Source organism: Psilocybe cubensis, chromosome 3, assembly GCF_017499595.1.
Source record: "Psilocybe cubensis strain MGC-MH-2018 chromosome 3, whole genome shotgun sequence".
NCBI classification, from domain to species: Eukaryota; Fungi; Basidiomycota; class Agaricomycetes; order Agaricales; family Agrocybaceae; genus Psilocybe; species Psilocybe cubensis.
Window position 1 is genome coordinate 61,775 of NC_063001.1, and position 21,036 is coordinate 82,810.

At 47.3% G+C, this 21,036-nt stretch overlaps 5 protein-coding genes across 5 annotated transcripts; 4 read left to right on the top strand and 1 right to left on the bottom strand.

Moving 5' to 3' along the window:
• Nucleotides 1-3,219: 3,219 nt before the first annotated feature.
• On the top strand, nt 3,220-3,702 carry JR316_0002867 (uncharacterized protein; the record flags this gene model as incomplete). Its single annotated transcript, XM_047888652.1, has 1 exon — nt 3,220-3,702. The coding sequence occupies one exon, from the start codon at nt 3,220-3,222 to the stop codon at nt 3,700-3,702; it is 483 nt and encodes a 160-aa protein (XP_047751026.1).
• A 110-nt stretch (nt 3,703-3,812) lies between these two features.
• Nucleotides 3,813-5,723, top strand: JR316_0002868 (uncharacterized protein; the record flags this gene model as incomplete). Its single annotated transcript, XM_047888653.1, has 1 exon — nt 3,813-5,723. One exon carries the CDS (start codon nt 3,813-3,815, stop codon nt 5,721-5,723), a length of 1,911 nt encoding a protein of 636 aa, XP_047751027.1.
• Nucleotides 5,724-10,456: 4,733 nt separating this feature from the next.
• Nucleotides 10,457-11,767, bottom strand: JR316_0002869 (uncharacterized protein; the record flags this gene model as incomplete). Its single annotated transcript, XM_047888654.1, has 6 exons — nt 10,457-10,537; nt 10,583-10,828; nt 10,884-11,227; nt 11,279-11,357; nt 11,405-11,646; nt 11,704-11,767. The coding sequence occupies 6 exons, from the start codon at nt 11,765-11,767 to the stop codon at nt 10,457-10,459; spliced, it is 1,056 nt and encodes a 351-aa protein (XP_047751028.1).
• A 3,472-nt stretch (nt 11,768-15,239) lies between these two features.
• Nucleotides 15,240-17,060, top strand: JR316_0002870 (uncharacterized protein; the record flags this gene model as incomplete). The annotated part of the gene is made up of 3 exons (XM_047888655.1): nt 15,240-16,212; nt 16,271-16,441; nt 16,549-17,060. 3 exons carry the CDS (start codon nt 15,240-15,242, stop codon nt 17,058-17,060), a joined length of 1,656 nt encoding a protein of 551 aa, XP_047751029.1.
• Nucleotides 17,061-20,410: 3,350 nt separating this feature from the next.
• JR316_0002871 (uncharacterized protein) lies at nt 20,411-20,961 on the top strand (the record flags this gene model as incomplete). The annotated part of the gene is made up of 3 exons (XM_047888656.1): nt 20,411-20,705; nt 20,768-20,861; nt 20,916-20,961. 3 exons carry the CDS (start codon nt 20,411-20,413, stop codon nt 20,959-20,961), a joined length of 435 nt encoding a protein of 144 aa, XP_047751030.1.
• Nucleotides 20,962-21,036: the final 75 nt, after the last annotated feature.

Below are 21,036 nucleotides of genomic sequence, written 5' to 3' on the forward strand. Positions count from 1 at the left end.
GCTACATGCTGAAACAGTAATCTTCCAAAATATTATTGACTAATATATCTGCTTTATTCAGCTCCTAGATGACAATAATAATTTTGACTTGTGAACCACTAGAGTTGCAATTCATAGAGAGTAACAGTTATAGTAATCTAATCACGCTCTTGGTCTCTCACAACGCATGGTCATCCAGTCATTTTTGCAGTTTTTTAGGTGGTGCATCATGCCCGCCCTGTGATCAGCAACAGGACCAGCAAAAGAAAATATAATATTTGCGAGAAAAAGAGACAGACCACACAAAGCAAAGCAGAAATCACACAACGCAGAAACCACGCAACGCAGAACCTTCAAAGCAACCTAGCTTCAGGGTTCAACGTTCGATGGTCGACAGTCGATGGATATTCAACTTCAGGCCGAACCATGCAAAGCAAAGCAAAGCTGAACCACGCAAAACAGACCACACAACGCAAAGCAGAAATCACACAAAGCAAAGGAGAAACCACACAACGCAGAACCTTCAAAGCAACCTTCAAAGCAAAACCACGCAAAACCACGCAAAACCACGCAAAACCACGCAAAGCAGCGCAAACTAACCAAAAAAATAACGCTACATTCAAATTCAACCCAACTGAACAACAACAACAAATCTAGCACTAGCACGCCCATAGCACACTTGGACACTTGGAGACTGAGGTGCGGTGCGGTGCGGTGCGAGGGGGTAAGTAATATACATATACAAATACATACATGGATAGGTGATTAAACAGGGATAGGTATGTGTATGTGTATGTGGGAGATGGTCCAGGGATGGCTATGCTATGCTACAGATTTCAGAGATCAGAGATCAGACGATATATCAGACGGACGTCCGACGAGACGAGGGGAGGGAGTTGGGAGTGTGGGGTTGAGGGTGTGGGGTAGAGCAGGAGACGAGACAAGGGGTAGGGTAGGGTAGGGTAGGTATAGGTGTAGTCGTGGTGTTACCGAATCTCACCATACCAGTGAGTCGAGTCGCGGGACGAGACGAGACCAGACCAGACGAAAGGAGGAATCCAGAGAGTCCAGACAGAACGACGAGATAGAATACAAAACGACGTATACACACACACACACACACGCACACACACACACGCACCGTGGGTACCCGTCCAGCTCCCAAGCACCGTTCCCAAGCACCGTTCCAAACCAACTGACCGTCTACAACGCGACTCTTTGAATTTTTCAACCTATCATCGCACCACCGCGCACCGTTCGCAGTACGCGTACGAGTTGCCAATAGCAAGTGGATCGAATGGGATGGAGTTGGAGTCGCAGTTGTCGATGTAGTTGTAATTGGGGGGTGGGGGATATGAGTATGTATAGCGCTGCAAAGCCAGCCAGAACCAGACGAGACAAGCCGATACGACATCGCATAACCGACTTATACCCAAGTAAACCCCGACCCCCTCCAAACTCAAACTTAACCTCAAGCTCAACCTCCAACGACACCGCACGGCTCGGGACAATCACTCACATCCCTGAACGCCCAACAGCACAACGCCCAACAGCCCAAAAGCCCAACGACCCAGCCACACCGCCAATGTCATATTCACAGGACAGAACGCAGACACGCGCAGCACAGAACGCAGAACGCAGACACGAACGCTAGTTCAGAACGTCTGGCATAGGATTCAGATTCTGATGCGTATGTACGACATCACGGTGTGCGTTATGAGTATGCGTGTATTGTGCCGGGTGGCGGGTGGCTGGTGGCGGGGGTTGGTGGCTGGCAAAGGTGTCGGATAAGGTGCGATAGGGTATCATTGGCAGGATGAGATGGATCAAGGGGGCGGTGATAAGATAACGCGAGCGAGTGAGTGAGTAGAGCGTTACACGAGGCACGGGAACCGAATGCGCAGATGCCAGATAGCACATACCCCTTCAAGTTCCAAGTTCCAATTCCAAAGGACAAGAACAAGAACAAGGGAGAAATCGCGTACATCCTCCCAGAACAACCCTCCCCTCCCCTCTCCAAGCTTAATATCAAACTTAACACCATCGCTCACATCCCTGAACGCCCAAAAGCCCAACAGCCCAACGACCCAACAACCCAAAAGCCCAAAAGCCCAACGACCCAGCCACACCGCCAATACTGATATTCGCAGGACAGAACGCAGACGCGCGCCGCACAGAACGCAGAAACGCAGAAACGCAGACCCTCGCCGCACAGAACGCTAGTTCAGAACCCAGTACTTGGCGCAGCGCGGGGCGAGTTCAGACTGCGGCGTGCGGCGTGCGGCGTGTGTACGCGCGTTATGAGTATGCGTGTGTACGTGCGTTATGGATATGCGTGTATTGTGGCGTGTGGCGGGGGATGGTATCGGATAAGGTGCAAGGTGCGATGGGTTATCACTATCAGTGCGAGCATTGGGATGGATCATGATGCCCGCGAGATGGGGGCGGTGATAAGATAAAGCAATCGAGTGACTGAGTGACGAGTGAGAGAGAGGACCGTTACACGAAGCACGGGAACCGAATGACAGTTGAGCACATACATACCCCTTCCAATTCCAAAGAACAAGAACAAGGGACAAAATCACGTACACCCTCTTCCTCCCAGAACCGCCGAACCCAGAACTCGCAAGCGCGCTCGCAGATAACTTTATCCACCCAGCCACCCAGACCAGACCCGTAAACGAATAAACGAATACGAATAAACGAATGCCCCAAACAAACGAACGTCCAAAACCGGCTCAATACCACCACGCGCGCGAAGACATCAGAATCCACGCTAAATGAAAAAGAATTCGGAGGGGGGGAACAAGGGGAGTATCTTATTTGGGACGATGTCACGGTGGATCAGGTGGGAGTCGGGCGCAGAGTGGGAAACAGATCAACTTGGACCCCGGAGTGCGTTTATGTGCACCTTCAGAGATCCTCTATGTGTAGTGAATACAGTGAGATGGTTTTCGAGGATGTAGTAAAGAGTTGTTGTATAATATCAGAGTGGTTGAACAGCGCTGTTGCCAGGGAGGGAGGGAGGGAGCCTGGAGTGTGAAAGGGAACTGGAAGCGGGGAAGGAGAGTCCGGGGTCCTATGCCAGTTGGACTAGTTCTGATTTTGATGGGGAGAAGACAGATAGATGTCAGTATAAGAAGCCCAAAAACAACAACCACTCTTTCCGTCCGCCCCTCCCACCCATTCCCTTTCACAACCCACTTTCCCCTTTCCCTACACACAACCACAAACGACAGAATGCCCGCCCACCGCCTCGCGAACCGCCGCCGCCGCTCCTCGCACGCCCTCCTCGGCTTCACCCCCGCCAAACCCGGCATCTACGGGTTCACTCCCACCGCGCGCCCCGTACCCGTCACATTCGCACCGAACGTCACACCCATCTCATACACCTCCGCGGACCCCGACGACGACGCCGACCCATCCAGCCCTCTCTCCTCCTACGCACTCGCCGCTGCCCTCGGGAACCCCTCCGCGTCCGGTCTGCTAACCTCGAAACTTTTCCCACCGAGCGCGACGCCCGCGCCGCCCCCGACGAGGAAGAGGTGTCCGCCGGGCAAGAGACGGAGTCAGGGGTACATCCCGCGCCCGCCCAACGCGTTCATGCTCTTCCGCGCGGACTTTGTAAGGCAGAAACACGTCCCGGGGAGCATCGAGACGAACCACGGGAGTCTCTCCAAGATCATCGGTGCGTATCTCTCTCTCTCTCCGCATCCATCGTAATTGCCGTGGCTGATTATAAGGTGACAGGGACATGCTGGCGCCAGCTCCCTCTCGAGGAGAAGCGTGTGTGGGAGTTGAAAGCCAAACAGGAAAAAGCAGCGCACAAAGCCATGTTCCCCGACTACCGCTTCCGCCCCGTGCACAACAAGAACAAACACGCCAACGCCTCCTCCTCCTCCTCTTCCACCTCTCCCGGTACTACCACCAGCGACGAGTCCAGACGTAAGGAGAAACAGCCGACGACGGAGGAGGATGAGCGGCGGTGCGACGAAGTCGCTGCTTTACTCTTAGAAGGCAAGAAAGGCGAGGAGCTCGCGCGGGCTGTGCGCGATCTCGATCGTCAGCGCGAGGAAGAGGAACGCGAGCGCGAGTTAAGGGAGATGGAAGAATACGACCTCGACGTCGACCTCGGAACCGACGACCTCCCACTCCCCACACCGCACGACGACGGATCAGCCGCACTCCGCATGCCCGCTCCATCCTTCATCGACCCCTTCGCAAACTCGCAATTCGCATCGAATACACATATGTACCTTCCTAATGCCACCTCTTTCCTCCCTCCCCCTCCTCCAAACGCGATGTACCACCGCCGCTCATCGTCCGTCCCGCTCCCGAACGACTGGCACCCACACAACTTTTCCCAATTCAGCACTTTCACACAGGGCACCAATGCCAGTACCAGTTCCGGAATCGCACTGCCCACGCTCCCAGCGTTCACGTCGCTCTCGCGCCCTGTGTCGCCCGTAGGGTCGATTGCTCGTTTCACCACGCAGACGCAGTTCACCAACCCTTTCTCGTCATCTCACAACGCGAACACGAACGGGAACGGGAATGGCGAATACGAGTTCCTCCCCATTCCGGAATTCACACCCGCCGGCTCATCCTTCCCATCCACCGCCCCCTCCTCATCTTGCTCCTCCTCCTCTCCCCACTCAATCCCCCCCTACACACCCACAACACAAATCCACCACCCACAACCAACCCCCCTCCCCCTTCTCCCATTCATGACCCAAACAACGCCGCGCTCGTCGTTAGGTCTTGGCCAGAGGAGAGCGAGTTCGGCGCAGGGTGTGTTGATGCGGGGGTGGAGTATGCCTTTGGGGTCGATGGGGGGGATGGGTTCTATGGGTGGTGTCAATGGGATGGGCGGGATGAACGGGATGAACGGGATGGGATACGAACAGGCCGGATCGTTCATGCACGATAACGTATTCGACTACTCTATGGACTTCTCCATGCCCTTGAACATGCCCATGGATATGTCTATGAATATGAATATGGGAATGGGAATGGGAGTGGGTGCAGTCCAGCGCGACCCCAGCCCCTTACCGGACGTCGAATCCGGTCTCTTCTCCGACTTCTCCTTTGGCTCATCAACCTCCTCATCTTCATCCAACTCCACTGTGCCTGCCTCCTCCACCACCTCGCCTTCTTCCCATCCCTCTTCCGCGTCGCTCTCCTCTGCGTCTTTTCCCTCCCTCTCCTCAAGCACCCCAGCATCCACATCCACAAGCACAAGCACAGGCGGTGCCTCCCCCCACGCCCACGCCCACACACACTCAACCTCCCTCTCAAAACTGACAACCGAATTCTCCTTCTCACCCACCGAGCTCCCGCCCGACTCTGCGCTTTCTCCATCCCCCTCACCATCGTCCTCTTCCGCGAGCTCGCCGTTGAGTGCGGGCGGCGCACTACTTCCCGAGACGCCTTCGACGGGTGTCCCACCGGCGTCGGTGCAGGATGTTGAACAAGAACACCCCGTAGACGCCACCGCCGCCACAGCCTCCAGCGCCGACTCTAACGCCCAGGCTGGCACCGAAGCCGAAGCAGATAGAGGAAGACTCCCAAGCCTCGATATATCCGCGTATATGCACCTCGATGCCCATCTCGACGTGGATGGGCTGTACGCCGGGGATGCGTACGGGTTTGATGGGCACTGGGGTGTGGATCCGGTGGATAAGCGGAGTGGTGCCGAGAGTGTTGGTGTGAGTGGGGGAGGGGCGGAGTTTGCTTGTGCGTAAGTGTACGCTGTGGCTAGCGTAGCGATGGCATGAGTGCACGCATTCGCGTTCCACATTGCCGCCGTCTCCGTCTCCGTCTCTCAACTCTCAACTCAACTCTCAACTCTCATTTTAAAACGAACCTCACGATAACCTTTCCATTTTCTCTCTCCGTTTTTTTTTTTCTTTTCATTTCATTTCCACTTCTTTCCACTTTTTCTTTTTTTCTTCCTGTTCTCAAGTCCAAGTCTAATCACACCCGCCCGCTCACACTGCTCGTATCGTATCGTATCGTATAAACTGTAGCCTTACCTCTCGCTTTCGCTTTCGATTTCTTTTTCTTCTCTTGTCTCGTCATCGTCATCGTCTCGTCTCGTCCTCATCTCCTGCTCTACACCATACCCACACCCCTAACACTCAACCCCCTCCCATCGTCCGCCGTCCGCCGTCTGAATCTGATATACCGTCTGATGTCTAGTTTGAAATCTCTTCTGAAATCTGTAGCATAGCATAGCCATCCCATCTCGCACATACACATACACATACACATACCTATACCTGTTTAATCACCTATCACCTATCCATGTATGTATATCACTCTCTTCGCACCTCAGTGTCCTAGTGATGCAGCTGTGCTAGATTTGTTGTTTAGTTGGTTGGGTTGAATTTAAATGTAGCTTTATTGTTGGTTTATTTTATGTTGCGCTGTGTTGCGTGGTCTGTTTTGCGTGGTTTGAGTGGTCTGTTTTGCGTGGTTTGCGTGGTCTGTTTTGCGTGGTTTGCGTGGTCTGTTTTGCGTGGTTTGCGTGGTCTGTTTTGAAGGTTGCTTTTCTTTGAAGGGTGCTTTAAAGGTTGCGTTGCGTTGCGTTGCGTGGTCTGTTTTGCGTGGTTCTGCGTTGTGTGGTTCTTCTTTGCTTAGCGTGGCTTCTTCTTTGCTTAGCGTGGTTTCTGCTTTGCTTTGCGCGTTGTCTGCATGACCGTCGAACATCGAACGTCGACCTTCCTGTCGAACATCGAACATCGAACATCGAACATCGAACATCGAACATCGAACATCGAACATCGAACATCGAACATCCAAGGTCAAAGCCTGAAGCTTGAAACTTGAAGTTTGAAACTTGAAGTCGAAGCCTGAAGCCTGAAATTCCACCAACATCCGAATTCCAAACTCTCAATTTCAATTCTGTTCTGCCAACATACCTTGATTTCAAGTTGGGGTTGAACTTGACGTTAAAGTGGAAGTTGGGGTTGAAGTTGAAGTTGAAGTTGAAGTTGAAGTTGAAGTTGAAGTTGAAAGAGGCTGAAAGAGGCTGAAAGGGACCGATACCAACAACCAACTTTCGAATTTTCTCGTTCGTTGAATCATCGAATCTACACCATGTCGTGTAGTACCGTGTCGCGCGCGGATCGGACTTGGGATTCGGGATTCGTGTCGTTCATCTCTTACTAAGTATTCCTTGGACTTTCGCCTTCAACTCGCAGTGAGAATATCGATGTCAATGTCGTTGTCGATGTCCCCGCGGAGTCCTGAGTCCTGAGTCCTGAGTCCTGAGTCTTGACATAACGCTGAACAATAAAATACCAGACTCCAAACATCGTCGACGTAGATGTCGAAACCCAGTCCCCATACCGGTATCCAGAGACGGGCGTTACTGTAACCGGTTCAAATGCTCAAAGGTAATGGCTCAATGCCTCAAACGCACAAAGGTTCAATGCCTCAAAGTCTTGAAGTCTCGAAGTCTCGAAGGCTAAAATGCTCAAAGGTTCAGAGGTTCAATTTAAAGAAGCGAATCCCGTACTAATACCTCTACTTTAACCTCGACCTCGACCGCCACATCAACCTCGACACATACAAAAGGCGAAAAAAGCACATACAGACACCAAACGCACACAAATTTAATAATTTATAATTTAGTAAATGTGCATACACTCCAACACTCCGCCACGGACCCAGAGGACACGCGGACACACGGACCCAGACGACCCAGAAGACTCAGAGCGACGCTGTTAGATTACCTGCACGCCCCATACCCCACACCCCACGCCTGGAGACCTGAACTATACCATGCCATACACCATAAAAACAGAAAAATTTAAATTCGTACATGTCCAGCTCTCCTCGCAAGACACGTCACACCTCTACACCTCCCCAAAAAGCAAAAAAAAAAAAAAACAGCAGCACAGGGATAATTATAATACGAACATGTCATTGAACGCGAGCGGCCAGAGGTAAGTGGGGAACAGGCATTTTATAAAGGAATTATTCCTCAGCTCTTCAGCTCTTCAGTTTTCGGTATGTTCGTTACCCGCTACGGAGACGAAAGCGAAAACGGACGGATAAAAAGGCAAGCACAAGGCAGCCTCCGAGTCCGCTCTTCAATCACCGATGCCGAATGAGTGTCAATGAGACGAGTAAGGGGCGATTGAGACGCAACCGACAACGCCAACGCCAACGACAACAACGTGGTGCGCGGTAGGCCTTCGAATTGTCCAATCTATTCCACTTCTACTTCCATCTTTTTTTGAGCGTAGCACGCATGTTCAACTTTTGCAGAAGAACGACTCGGATACGCGCAGTTACGTCGATAACTTGGCAAGGTGATTTGATTATTCTGATAGTTCCCCAAGCCAGAAACGATTCAGAATAAGTGTCGACGTCTTAGTGGATTGTAAAAATGTAGCAAGTTCGTCGATTTCTTCTACTAGCATGTCCGGTTCTCATTTGACTTCTTGAAATACTAGCTATTATCCCCTTCAAGTCCGACCACTATTTTATAACAAACATACAATCCAATTCAAGATCATCATCACTCTGACTTGTGCAATTGTACTAAAAAACGTCGCACGCGGCACGGCGCTGGTATGACAAAATGTCATCTCTATTTCAACAACACCAGCACTGTATTCACATCCATTTAATTTCGACCTGAACAAGAATATCCCAGAATAATCACCGAATGATCATGCGGACTCGGAATTCTGACTATCCCACCCGTCTTTCTCGCAATGGCTCTGATAAGATAGTCTCATAATTCTCATGGCCGACGTGTGCTGCGCATTTTGCATCTTGAACTTGAACTCACACCACAATTGAGGTTGTCCTCAATTCCTATCGCATGATCATCCGCCGCTGCACAATGCGCACCCTTTACCACTGTGCTGAACATCATCACATGCGCACCATGCTATCTACCAGGTTACACGCCAAATCATACAAGTTGCACGGTATGTAACATCCTCTACAACTTTCCCGTAGCAAGGTATACTAAATGAATGCCATACAAATGACAGAATATGCATCAAATACAAATACACCCCCAATCTCAATGTACTTTGATAACACGTAAGTAAAAAGTCCATGAAATGAATTAGAGCAGCATTAATCTAACTCTAGTCTCTCCATTTGCTGCCAAAGGCACTTTGTAGACTTTGGGCTCACTTGGTTCCAGGTTGAGCAGACCCAAAAAATGGTCAAGTTGCACCAACAACTTGAACAGGCTAGGTAGGACTGGCCATCCTAGCATTTTTTTGACAAAACTGTAGACTAACACCACTGGACTGTGGAATCAAGGTTATTATCATTGGCTGAGGCCAAGATTACCGAGGCTGACCAGTAGCTTGACATCAAAGCTATGCAACAGAAAGTTACACCCCAGTCCCACTTTCTTCAAGCAAGTCATTCAAGAATTCAATTTATCAGTTCCACCCAATCTAACAAATCAATCATTTTACATCCATCCATCCACAGTCAATTTACTTTTCATTAACAAAGGATTTCATAGAAGATAGTCCCCCATATCCTCCAATGCATCTTCTCTCCCACATTGAACAACACAAACCCGCTTCTATCCAGACATCCAGAACCTCTCTCTATCCTAACCTCCATTCCATTTATTACCACACTTTCCCCTTCAACGCCTTCCAACCATCACCATTAGGAGTTTATCTATTAATCCAAGACATCTTTATCTCCATCAAACTCTTTTGAAGCAATCTCATTAGAGTCAAGCTTAGCCTTTCCCTCTCAATCCAGCTAATACTCCTGCAAAGGAGAAATTTCTATATTTTCTTACTAGTACTCAAATTTGAATCATGGGCAAGATCTCATATGAGAATTTGAATGTTAGAATCATTCATAGGGTTATGATACTACATTGTAAATAGATACTTGATGCCTTTAAATGTACATTTTATTGCTTGATATATAATTGAAGAGTATTACTGAGAACAATAACTAATCACATTGGACATAAAACTCCCCTAAGTCTGGAAACATAGAGTACATATATAGCTTGCAGTAGTAATGTTGTAATGCTACAGAGCTCAACAGAGCATCCCACCAATAATACATAATGTTATAACAGTCTATAGCCCACTTTGATGCTGCCCACTTTGATGCTACACCCGGTTGGTGGGACACTATTTTGAGCTACCTCCAAAAATCCGGATTTACTGATATAATTAGCTGGCTCCAATCGCCTTCGTTTGAAGGCATTTACGGCATTAGATCGTTCGTTCAATCTCCGCTCAGAATTTGATCAATCCAATCATTAGACAAGGAAATGTCCCTGCCATTACCAGCCAAAGCAAACACAGAGAAGCGCACCATAACACGATCCATCACTATGCCACTGCCCGTAACATACATTCCACTACATAAACATCCAGATATAGACGAGGTGGATGCTTAGCAACCATATTAATGTTCCGTGGAAGCTATTGGGAAGTATGCAGAAGCCGAAATAGAGATATAATTAATAATGATGCGCCAGCGCCTGACCGACCACAAATTCAATCCCCAGGAGATGATCATAATCCGAAATTGGAGAATCGAGCTGACATGCTTGTGAAAGCACGTAGGGCGCACTCTACGCCATAACATCCTCCCTTCGCGACTCTGCTATAAGGTCGATAATCGCGCCTTGATCTTCATCTCCATTTAATTCATCGACCATGGAGCCGCTCTCCGCACTGGTCCTGCTTTCCGGACTCGCAGATGCACTCTCGGCTTGAAATTGGGAGCCGTCTGAGTCGATACCACATATATGTGTAATAGTACTAGAAAAGTCTGCTTTGGCTGTATTGGCAATCGCAAGCCGTAAAACCATAACTGTCGGCGCAAACCCCTAATCATTCTTCAATGCGGTCCATTGTGTCAGGTTAATTACAGGGCACACATACCGGAACGAAATTTAACGCGAGCGAAGTGTAGGCACTCATTTCAAACCACGGGGACTCTATCTCTCTGGAAAACCGTGTAACAGTATGAATCGCCAGCACCAACAAAACCAGTGAATAAACTGCCGACGATTCGATGATGGTAGTGATTATGTGCGTGTATTTGGATCGACCTATATGTCCAGAAGCAGTGTATATTCTCCAGCCAATAAGGAATGTTGCACAGGATGTCGTGGCTAGAGAGACGAAAAATAGCGCCACTAAAATGTTGTCGTCCAATGTCATGTTTTTACCATTGGTAAGATCTGTAGAGAGAATATTGAGTACCGTAGCTGCGAAAGCCAAAACTATCCAGATAAATGAGAGCTTTTTCATATACAAGAAACCCTTATACATACCCAACTCTGCAAAGAGGAGCAGAAGTGGAACTGCAATCATCCTCACGGATTGACCCCAAACGTGGTAACACCTCCAGATCTGTTGCAAATGTTAGCGATAATTTCGACAAAATCTAAATTACAAACGAGAAGTGCATCAGAAATAACAAATATTATATTTTCGATTACGCTCGACAATGCAGAGATCCAAAGTGGAACCAAAAGTGACGACCAGAACATCGAATTCTTATTGCCTCCATTGAGAACCAAAGACCATGTCAAAGAATTCCACATAGACGCCGAGTTTAGAAACGTTAGCCAGTAGAGCGCAGAGATTCCTCCAAGAACAATCTTGCGGTGGTGACCCACATCTGATGACGCCTTTGAAACTGACGACCATATTAGCATCAATTTACAGCATGTAATGGACTTTTGTAGTCACATACGGTAGATGTATACCGTGATGCCGTACACCGCTGTGTATATACCTAATGAAATGGATTTATTCATGTTCACCAACCCAATAGAAATGGGAACCTGCCTATAAGCAAGTTGTAAAGCATTGAAGCATTGAGGCTTCCTCTGATTGTGTAGTCTTCAATCCGAGCCGGAAATGATATGTTGGGGTGCAACATGATAGTGCGTTTTGGATATCCAAGATAATACCGAGCAAAACTCACTACTTATACATTATCCAATTTTCCAGTAAACTGTCAAATGCTCTCATAAGACACGTCGATCGGAAGTCACGACTCTACCTCAATAAAATGCTTGCACAATGCAACTTTTTGCCAGTTCCCATGTTTCTTGGCACAATATGTGTCCATAAACATCCGTATGCTGCATACGTACATATTTTAAGATATTTTCAATTACTACCGATTCGATTTTGACTATTCTAATCCACAACCTTGAGAATTTCAGGCGTGTTGCGATGGCATCCGTCAGGTAGTTTGGTAATCAGAAACAGAATGGCAGGTTGATAACCACAACCTAGCCCAGTTCATCAGAATATCAGAAGGGACTGAGGGACGAGCATTTATCGTCCACATGCTCAGAAACTATGCCGTAAATTTAATTTTGACTTTAAATGCATCATATCAACATTGTGCGAGTGAAAGAGGTTATCGTTATGCACTCGTATTCATCAAAGCGCAGAACCGCACTTGAGATAAGGGTAGTTATAACTTAACTTTCTTTCCATGCATTTATATGTACTTCATACAGGAGTGGAGAAGCATCGAATTCACTATGCGTCGTGCAAGGAATGAGGAGGCCACGTCAAATGATGGTCGGTCGTAAATAGTCTCCAAGCATCACATCGAGCGTGAGCCTGGTTGATATTAATCTTTGATCACAATAACAATGAGAAATACCTGGTATCGATCACATATCGAGCCTTGAAAATTTGAATTTGATAGATAATTACTACATTCAATTCCATGGAGTACACCACCTCATTTCCTAATAACGTAGATGAATGTTGTAACGACGACGACAAATCCAACGCGGTATCAGAATCCAGTAGATACCACCTGAAAATTGAGAATTCTCCCCTTCACGAAAAGGCAGCTCCTACAAGTGAGTTTTCCCACTGCCAATACTCGAATGCTGGTCGAGAAATTATGGTCTGACAGCAGGCTACGACGTGTATGCATCATACCAGCTAACATTCAGCATCCTTGCGTAAGCTCACGGATGGAAACTAGCTACACAACTATCAGATTCCCGAGTGCCAGTGTTAATATGCACTAGGTTTTTGCCTAATCATTGGATTCAGGGTTTTAGAGGAAATTAAAACGCAAGCGCAATCGGAAAAGCCAACCATCGATGTGATTTGAGTTTAAACAGGAATCGCCTGGTGTGCCCCAGAATCGGCTTAAACGCGTCCTCAGGAGCTAGGTAAAAGTGATTATGAAAAAAGTTGTCAAAATGGAATAATCACCACGGACAACTGGCCCTTGTGAAGCCGAACCAGCTGCTAAATTCAAAGCTCCGCTAATGGATCAGTAGTCAACCAACAGCCCCGAAGTCGAAGATAAGAGCACAAATATGTAACATTTTGGAAGATTCATTGTAGATTGAGTCCCCAACGCTGTTCCGAGACAACCCGCTTAGTTTCACGTTTAATGGCGGAGAACCTATTTAGAGAACGTATTCTTACTATACATGCTTTTTTTTAGAATAGTTATTGGAATCAACACTTGTGAAACTTTCACCTACTGAGCTGGTTTCCAGAAGTCGACGCCTTTGTTAGAGTCACGAGAGTGTAATATGTTATAACGGCCAAAGAACCCCAAAAACCTGGGTCTAAGTTGACTACTTTGATCTCGAGTTTTAGTTGAGTACCATTCCAGTTCGGAAGGTTCAGTGTCCTAATAGTAACGTTTTAGTCCGCAAAGGACACAGTTAGAAAGTTGGAGCATTAGTTTAAGAGGTTTTCAAGTTATTGTTGGTGTCCTCCCATTCCGAAGTCGTTATTCTTGATGAAGAAGAACAAAATTCACAGCTTCCGTGAGAACCCTGCTATTAAAGCTGCCAACGGGTCGCGGAAAGGCACCTATACTTAGTTGTACCATGAACCATTGACACTAATTATAATATGCAAAAAATATGTAGTTATTTCCGTCGACTCAAAAGATAAACATATCTTTCTCAGAGATGATTTTTCTTTCCGATATATTCCGTTCCGTTGATCTTTTGGCACATTTGTTCTGGCTATCAGGTATTTCTAGACAAACCATTCGTACATTATGCTGCACCATTTTTCTTGCTTCATTTCGAACATACATACATATATTAAAATTAATCTCCCATTATTCATCCTCACAAGCAATGGTGGTTGAGCATATATGTTTAAGAGAGAGCGCAAAACTTGATCGTTCAACTCAAATCTTTTCGTTCTACTATTTGCGTTTTTGAACTAGCAAAGTTAATCCTCCATTGTAGTTCCCACGCTAAATATTCTTTCACACCCGCCGGCCCATGGATTGTCCACGTTCATCAGTCATCATCGCCATCAGCTGGTCAAATGTATCCGCATCCGCATTCTTCTCGTTTTGTTTTTTCTCTTTACTGTAAACTATTCATTCCGGTGGGGTGGATCCGGCTAAGAGAAGAATATTTGAGAATCAAAAAAAGGAGGTTTTTGAAAGTCATAGGATCAGATAGGGTGAGCGGTACCATTGGTGTCATTCCAAATAACGGCGCTGATTATACCTCAATCAGCTTTATCGATATTCTTGTATCTAGTCATACCATCGTGATATCGTCGCTTTTAAGCCGGACCATCGAGTGTTGAGAAAATGAACCTTGAGAGGGAAAGGTTCAGACGTGTCTATTGGACCCACCCATTGGCCTCGCGTGCGCCTGGTGCTTATCTATTCATCTTCGTCTATTCACCCCGCTGAATGTATACAGGATGCTAAAAATGGGCCGATGACAGGCACATTGAATTGAAGATGACAGGCTATACCCTGTCGAAGATACGATTCCTTGGGGATCTGTTCAAAGAGATGATCGATGGACCACACATACTTACCAGGTTTTCCTTCTCATTTGGATACTCAACGTCGTTTTACGAGACTAACACAATAACAATTAATCCAACTGGCGAATGCGGAGGAACCCTCGGAGCTAACTGAACAAACCTCCTTTAAACCCGAACAACACACTCCCTTTGGCATAGGCACTTCCTCGTCACCGGATTGGCTTCTTATTGCTGTATATCATCGGTATAATCGCTATCCATTAATCCATCCCGGTGTTCCTCGAACGGCCGCCTCGTTGGCCCTAGTGCGCTGCCCCGCGTGAGCCGAAAACGGCTCGCATAATACTTTGGCGAATCTCGATACTTAGCCGTGCCTAGCGAAGAAGCAATTTCCTCCGGCGCAGCGCGGATTTGTATAAGGACTCCGCACGCGAGCCAATCCATCCTTTCTTACCCCAGATTTCCCCCATACTCCACTTCATGACGATATCCATGTTTAGATGGAACCACACCAGCTTATCCTCCAACAAGTCAAAGTCCCATCGTGAGCTCCGCTACGCCACATCGCCCCCTCTTCTACCCCCTGAGCTCATCGAATCTATCATCGATGAAGTAGGCCTCTTGGACGACATCCCCACCCTCAAAGCATGTGCGCTCGTTGCTACCCCTTTCGTCTTCCGCGCTCAGAGCCACATCTTCCGCACCATCGACCTTGACCGTAAGGTTCCCCGCTGGAAGACCCACCATAGATTTCACCGCCTCCTTCTTGCAAAGCCCCATCTGGGATTGCACGTGCGCCGGATCCGTGTCGGCGATGATGCAGAGGACGAGTTCGGGAGCCGCGGCGGCAGCAGTAGGCGGCGCGCAGGTGGGGGTGGGGGCGGGTGGGGAAACAGCGCTACGTGGAATGGGGCTGAATCTGGAGGGTGGATACTGTCATCCAAGACACTGCCTATTACTCTACAGCTCCTCCCGCGGCTGGAGGGGTTCTCGTTGAGCTTCAACTCAGAAATGACTGACTGGAGGATTATCCCGCCTGAGACACGCGCCGCGATTGGGAGGCTATTCAGACTACCCACTCTCAATGCAGTCTCTCTCGAATTTATCAGGTCATTTCCACTGCAGCATCTTCTATCCCTCGCGCGCCTGCGGTACATCGGCCTGTCATGCGTCGAGGTTGAACCAATGACTATAGGAGCCGCCAATATGCTTCCTCCGGAGCTGGCGGAGGGACGCTGGGTGCCCCGCTTGGAATCTTTGTATCTACGTGGGACTTCCTCTGCTACCATTAAAGCAGTCGCTCATTCCCTTACATTGTCGTCGTCGTCGCCGTCCCCTCAGACTCTCAAGAAACTTTCCATTACACCGACATTCGAGGAAGGCTTCTGCGATTCCATAAGCGAGATGATCAACGCTACTGGATCTAACATCACGGTGTTCGAATGGCTCCCTTCAATCCATTTTTGTAAGTGGGATTTTTCTAGCTTTCTTTTTGTTTTTTGCTCTGTGCATGGTCAGTTGAGGTTTTGTGACTGTGTATGCTGCTTCGTTGGCGGAAGATTATTCTTCTCGGAATCGCCTTGGCGATCCCTTGGATGGTTCTGAATTTGCCGTCCCTTCTTCTTTCGCCCCACTTGGTTCCTACCCCACATTCGGCGCTTTTGCTTCGGGATTTCCCAATCCCTACAATCGCGGTCACTCTATCATCTACCTTGCATTCTGAACACTTTCCTTTGATAACGGTATCTCGAAACTGGTACTAATTTCCCTTTATTTTTGCAATCTAAATCGCCATATCCAGGCAGCTCAATTGGTTCGATCAATATGGGTGCTCTCCCTTACCTGCGTGTCCTACGCTTCCTCGTGAGTTTCCGCAAGACACACTCGCACGGGCCATTTCCAGAGGTCCTGCGCCTTCTAGGCCAAATTTCCTCGTCATCATCCAATGCCGATAATGCACACACACACACACCCAATCGTATCGAAACGATCATATTTGACTGCCACTGCATTCGTACACCCACCTCCTCCCACCGGTCCCATAGCACACTAGAAAACCCAGACGCAGACCTCAAATCTCTGCACGCGGACTGGCGTCCCATCGACAAAATTCTTTCCCGCCCCGCCTTTGCCTCCTTGAAGAGCGTGCAGATTCGGCTGTCGACGAGCACGAGTGTGCCTGCCGCGCGGGAGCGGTTTACGCGCGCCTTTGCGTTCTTGCTACCGGCGCTCCAGGCGCGTGGCGTGGGAATCAGTGTGCGCACTAGAGAAGATGGGGATGAGCGATTTGTGTTAGAGGACTTCGGGATTTAGATTGGTGTGGCTTTGCATTCTTCCCTTTTCTTTTGTTTACCAGGATTTTGACCTTTCATACATACTACCTCCCTTGACGGACATGATGTTTGTATCATAGCACGTTGTATCGTTTCATCCCTTCCGGTTCGTTCCATGCAGTGTCATTTTTTGTATTAGTATCAACTCCGATCAGAATATGACTAGAATGTGTCTTGTATTGGTGACATCTAAGGACGGGTGGCTAGTTACAAGTTACAGCATGGTTTTAATCGCAAGGTCTGTACATCACCGCCTGTTGTCCAGTCCAGGAACTAGACATGATATGATTTACAAAGCTTTCACACATTATCTCTCAAATTAATTGGTACAGTACGTTGTATTTCATTCCTTGGGATGTTGTACATAACGCCGTCGCGTCTCTTCACATCAGGGCTAGCCGATCTCTGTCACGTAGGCCACAAACAAGGCGATGGGCGCGACTACTCGTATCATGCCCTCTCCGTACGTTGCACCAACGAATATTGTAATTGCCAGAAGAAATTTGAGCAACTTGGTCAGACTTGATGCTGATAGGTGGTGCCTGCTTGTTGATGTGGCTGTGGATGATACTGAGGATGTTGATGAAGGCGATTTAGGCCTTTGTTTGAAGGTCATTTTTGCTCTGGTGTCATTGCTAGCACTGGTTATTGGGAATGGTGGGTTGCGAGGGTTGCTCATTTCTGCACACCCTGGGATCATCGATAAGAGTAAGGCAACTGGGGCTGATCCTGGTGAAGAATTTTTACACACCTACCCAAGCGTGTTCCTTGAGGGCGTAGGTCTGCTTAGGTCTGAAGTTCAGTGGTGGTCAGTGCTCGATGGGATGAAGGTTGTCTCTGTCAACATCTGTCAACATATTAAAGGAGACTTCCCTCCTCTACACAGTAAAACTTATCTACCAGCGGTACGTAAAAACCCCTCATCCTGAGTTTTCTCTTCTCTATTCGGCACCGCTTATCGCGGTTGCTTTTGTCGTATAAAACGGCATCTCTATGGTATAATGTTTGTAAAAATGGTCCGCCATTTTATGACATACATGTGGCACCCCAGAGATACTTGCAGCTCTTTGATCACTCGTAACTCGTGCGCTGTACAAAGACACATTTGAACATTCACTTCTATCCAGGTCGAAAACCTATATGCCGAAAGGCAACTATATTAGGAGCGTGGACAAGACGATGAGGGGTCTGCAGAAACGATTTCGAGACTGTTTATAAATACACGCCGAAATGTTGCTGGCCACGGAATCCGATCTCCGCCCCCTTCCAATTTCATTTCCGTGTGTATGAGAATTTGGTGGATAGGCATATCGATAATTTCAGCATATAGCTATGGATTGCCAATTATAATTTATGTAAATTCAAAGGTGGTAGAACATCTGACATCGAAAGGTCTAAGTACAACCCTTGAAGCTTGCGGCTTATTCGGCTCCCTCTGAGGAGTAGCTGTTAGCCCTCTCTCCATGCTGAGTCTCGTTACATGTGACGCGCTTTGACAACCGTGATTTTTTGGACATAATACAACAACTTTGAAACTGCACAATCCGAGAATCTACCTATGGATTCAGAATTACACATTTTGATAGCAATCACGATACCGACATGCGCAGAAGCGGTTCCTAATCAAAGGCAGTGATAACTTCCTTGTTACTGCTGCAAGGTATGGCTGCCCAAGTGGGGAAATATTCCCCGTAAACTTGTTTAGGTTTTTTTCTTATTGCGTGAATCTGTAAAAACTATGTTGGAGCGCGGAAACATTTTTTGAGTGCGCAGATTGTTTTTTAGGTTAGCCATAAAAATATTTGACTGCGCGGAAACATATTTTGGGCATATTTTTCCAGCGCATATAAATTTCTACTGCCCTCAATTATATTCAATGCATAAACCCTGTGCGCGTAGATACATTTTGTGCCGCAAACAAATTTTTCGATGCGCGGAAAACATTGTTCAGTTGTACTATTTCTAGCCCAAAGTGACCAGCCGTTATGCCGAGATTATGTAAAATGATCTAAAATGGCACTTCGGCACACCTAAACGAGTTCAAGCTCCACCTGACAGTGATATTGAGGATTGTGTATTGCAAGGCTAACCCACATTCATTTAATTACAAATTTCTTAGTATATCTAATCTATGCTCTTTTGAAATATATTAATGTTGTTTTAATCAAGTAATGTGGGATAATCGTCTTGAAATCGCCGTGAACGTTGCTTGAACGTGAAGTGTCGCTTTCTTGCACAGCCACTAATGCGCAATTGTGATGGCCGCTGCTAATACTTTACTTCGTACACAGTAGTTGCGGGTAATATTTTGACATATTCTCGTAGATACCTATGTAATACATATCTTACCATGCTTTTCAATTTTATTCTCCTATTCCCTACTCTCCAAATGCACAAATGCGCTCAAGAATGCACTGATTGATGTCTTTCCCACGATAGATGAGGTTATTTCACACAATGCTAGAGATGTCTGAAATGGCGCACTAGCTGCACCACTAATGGGGAGACCCCAGAACCACTGGGGATTTGCTAATGCTACATGTAAAGCACTGCAGAAATTGTTATTTTGTCCTATAAGGCAGTACTAGATAGAATAACCATGCATTGTGTATACAACTGTCGGAGTTTGAACTTGTTTTGGTGTGCCGAGGTGCCATGTTAGATCATTTTACATAATCTCGGCATAACGGCTGGTCACTTTAGGCTAGAAATAGTGCAACTGAACAATGTTTTCCGCGCATCGAAAGATTTGTTTGGGGCTCAAAATGTTTCTATGCGCATAGGATTTATGCATTAAATATAATTGAGGGCAGTAAAAATTTACGTGCGCTAGCAAAATATGTCCAAAATATGTTTCCGCGCAGTCAAATATGTTTCCGCGCAATCAAATATATTTACGGCTAAGCTAGAAAACAATCTGCGCACTCAAAAAATGTTTCCGCGCTCTAACATATTTTTTACAAATTCACGCAGTAAGAAAAATACCTAAATAAGTTTACGGGGAATATTTCCCCACTTGGGCAGCCATAGCAAGGGACTGGGTTCGCGAAGATTGAAACCCTTGATTTAATCTTGCAGATGAAATAAATTTCACAAATGATTCTCAGACCTAAGCAAAGTACATGTTAGCACGAAATGTGGCGACCGAAGAGAATGATCCCTTGCCGATACCAGTGGTATAAGTACCAGCAACCCACACCAACAGCTCACTCAAAACCTCAACAGAAATGTGGCGACCTACAACAAGATCCCTCGGTCAAAGTGGTAATGCTGCGTCTTCTCTGGGTACAGTGGCTCTACCGTGGATGTTTGACTTCATTGCTGACAAAAATGGGTCTAGATGGCCAGACAAAACAAAACTATCCCTACCAAGGAGGGACTGGCGGCAAGCCATTTGACGACTTCCACCCAGACCGAAAAGTCATATCGCACATCCGCATCAGGGCAGACAAGACAATTGATGCTATCCAGGTTGTATACAAGGACGATCCTGAGCCTACCCAGCTTCACGGTGGCGACGGTGGGGACGCTTACGAGTTCTACCTTGAGGAAGGTGAGACGATTGTCGAGATTACTGGCCGCGCCGACAAATACATCGACCAGCTTGTGTTCGTAGTCAGCACAGGTAAGTACTGTCGTGCCATATCTGATGTTTGGTAAATGAAAATGATATTATAAACTTCATAGGAAGGTCATCTCCCACCTATGGTGGTGATGGTGGCCAGCCTTTTAGCTGGACGGCTGAGGATGGTTATCATTTCAGGCACTTCACCGGTAGGAGGTAAGTGTAGCCAAAAGTCAATAATTTCACAGGCTTACTTAAGATATCATGCAGTGACAAGAGAGTTGACGGACTTCAACCTTTCTTCGAGGCCGATTAAACAATCAGAAAAATGGTCGAGCCACGGGACATTAAATAGTGGGCAATTTATCGGAAACCGTGAAATATATCGTTG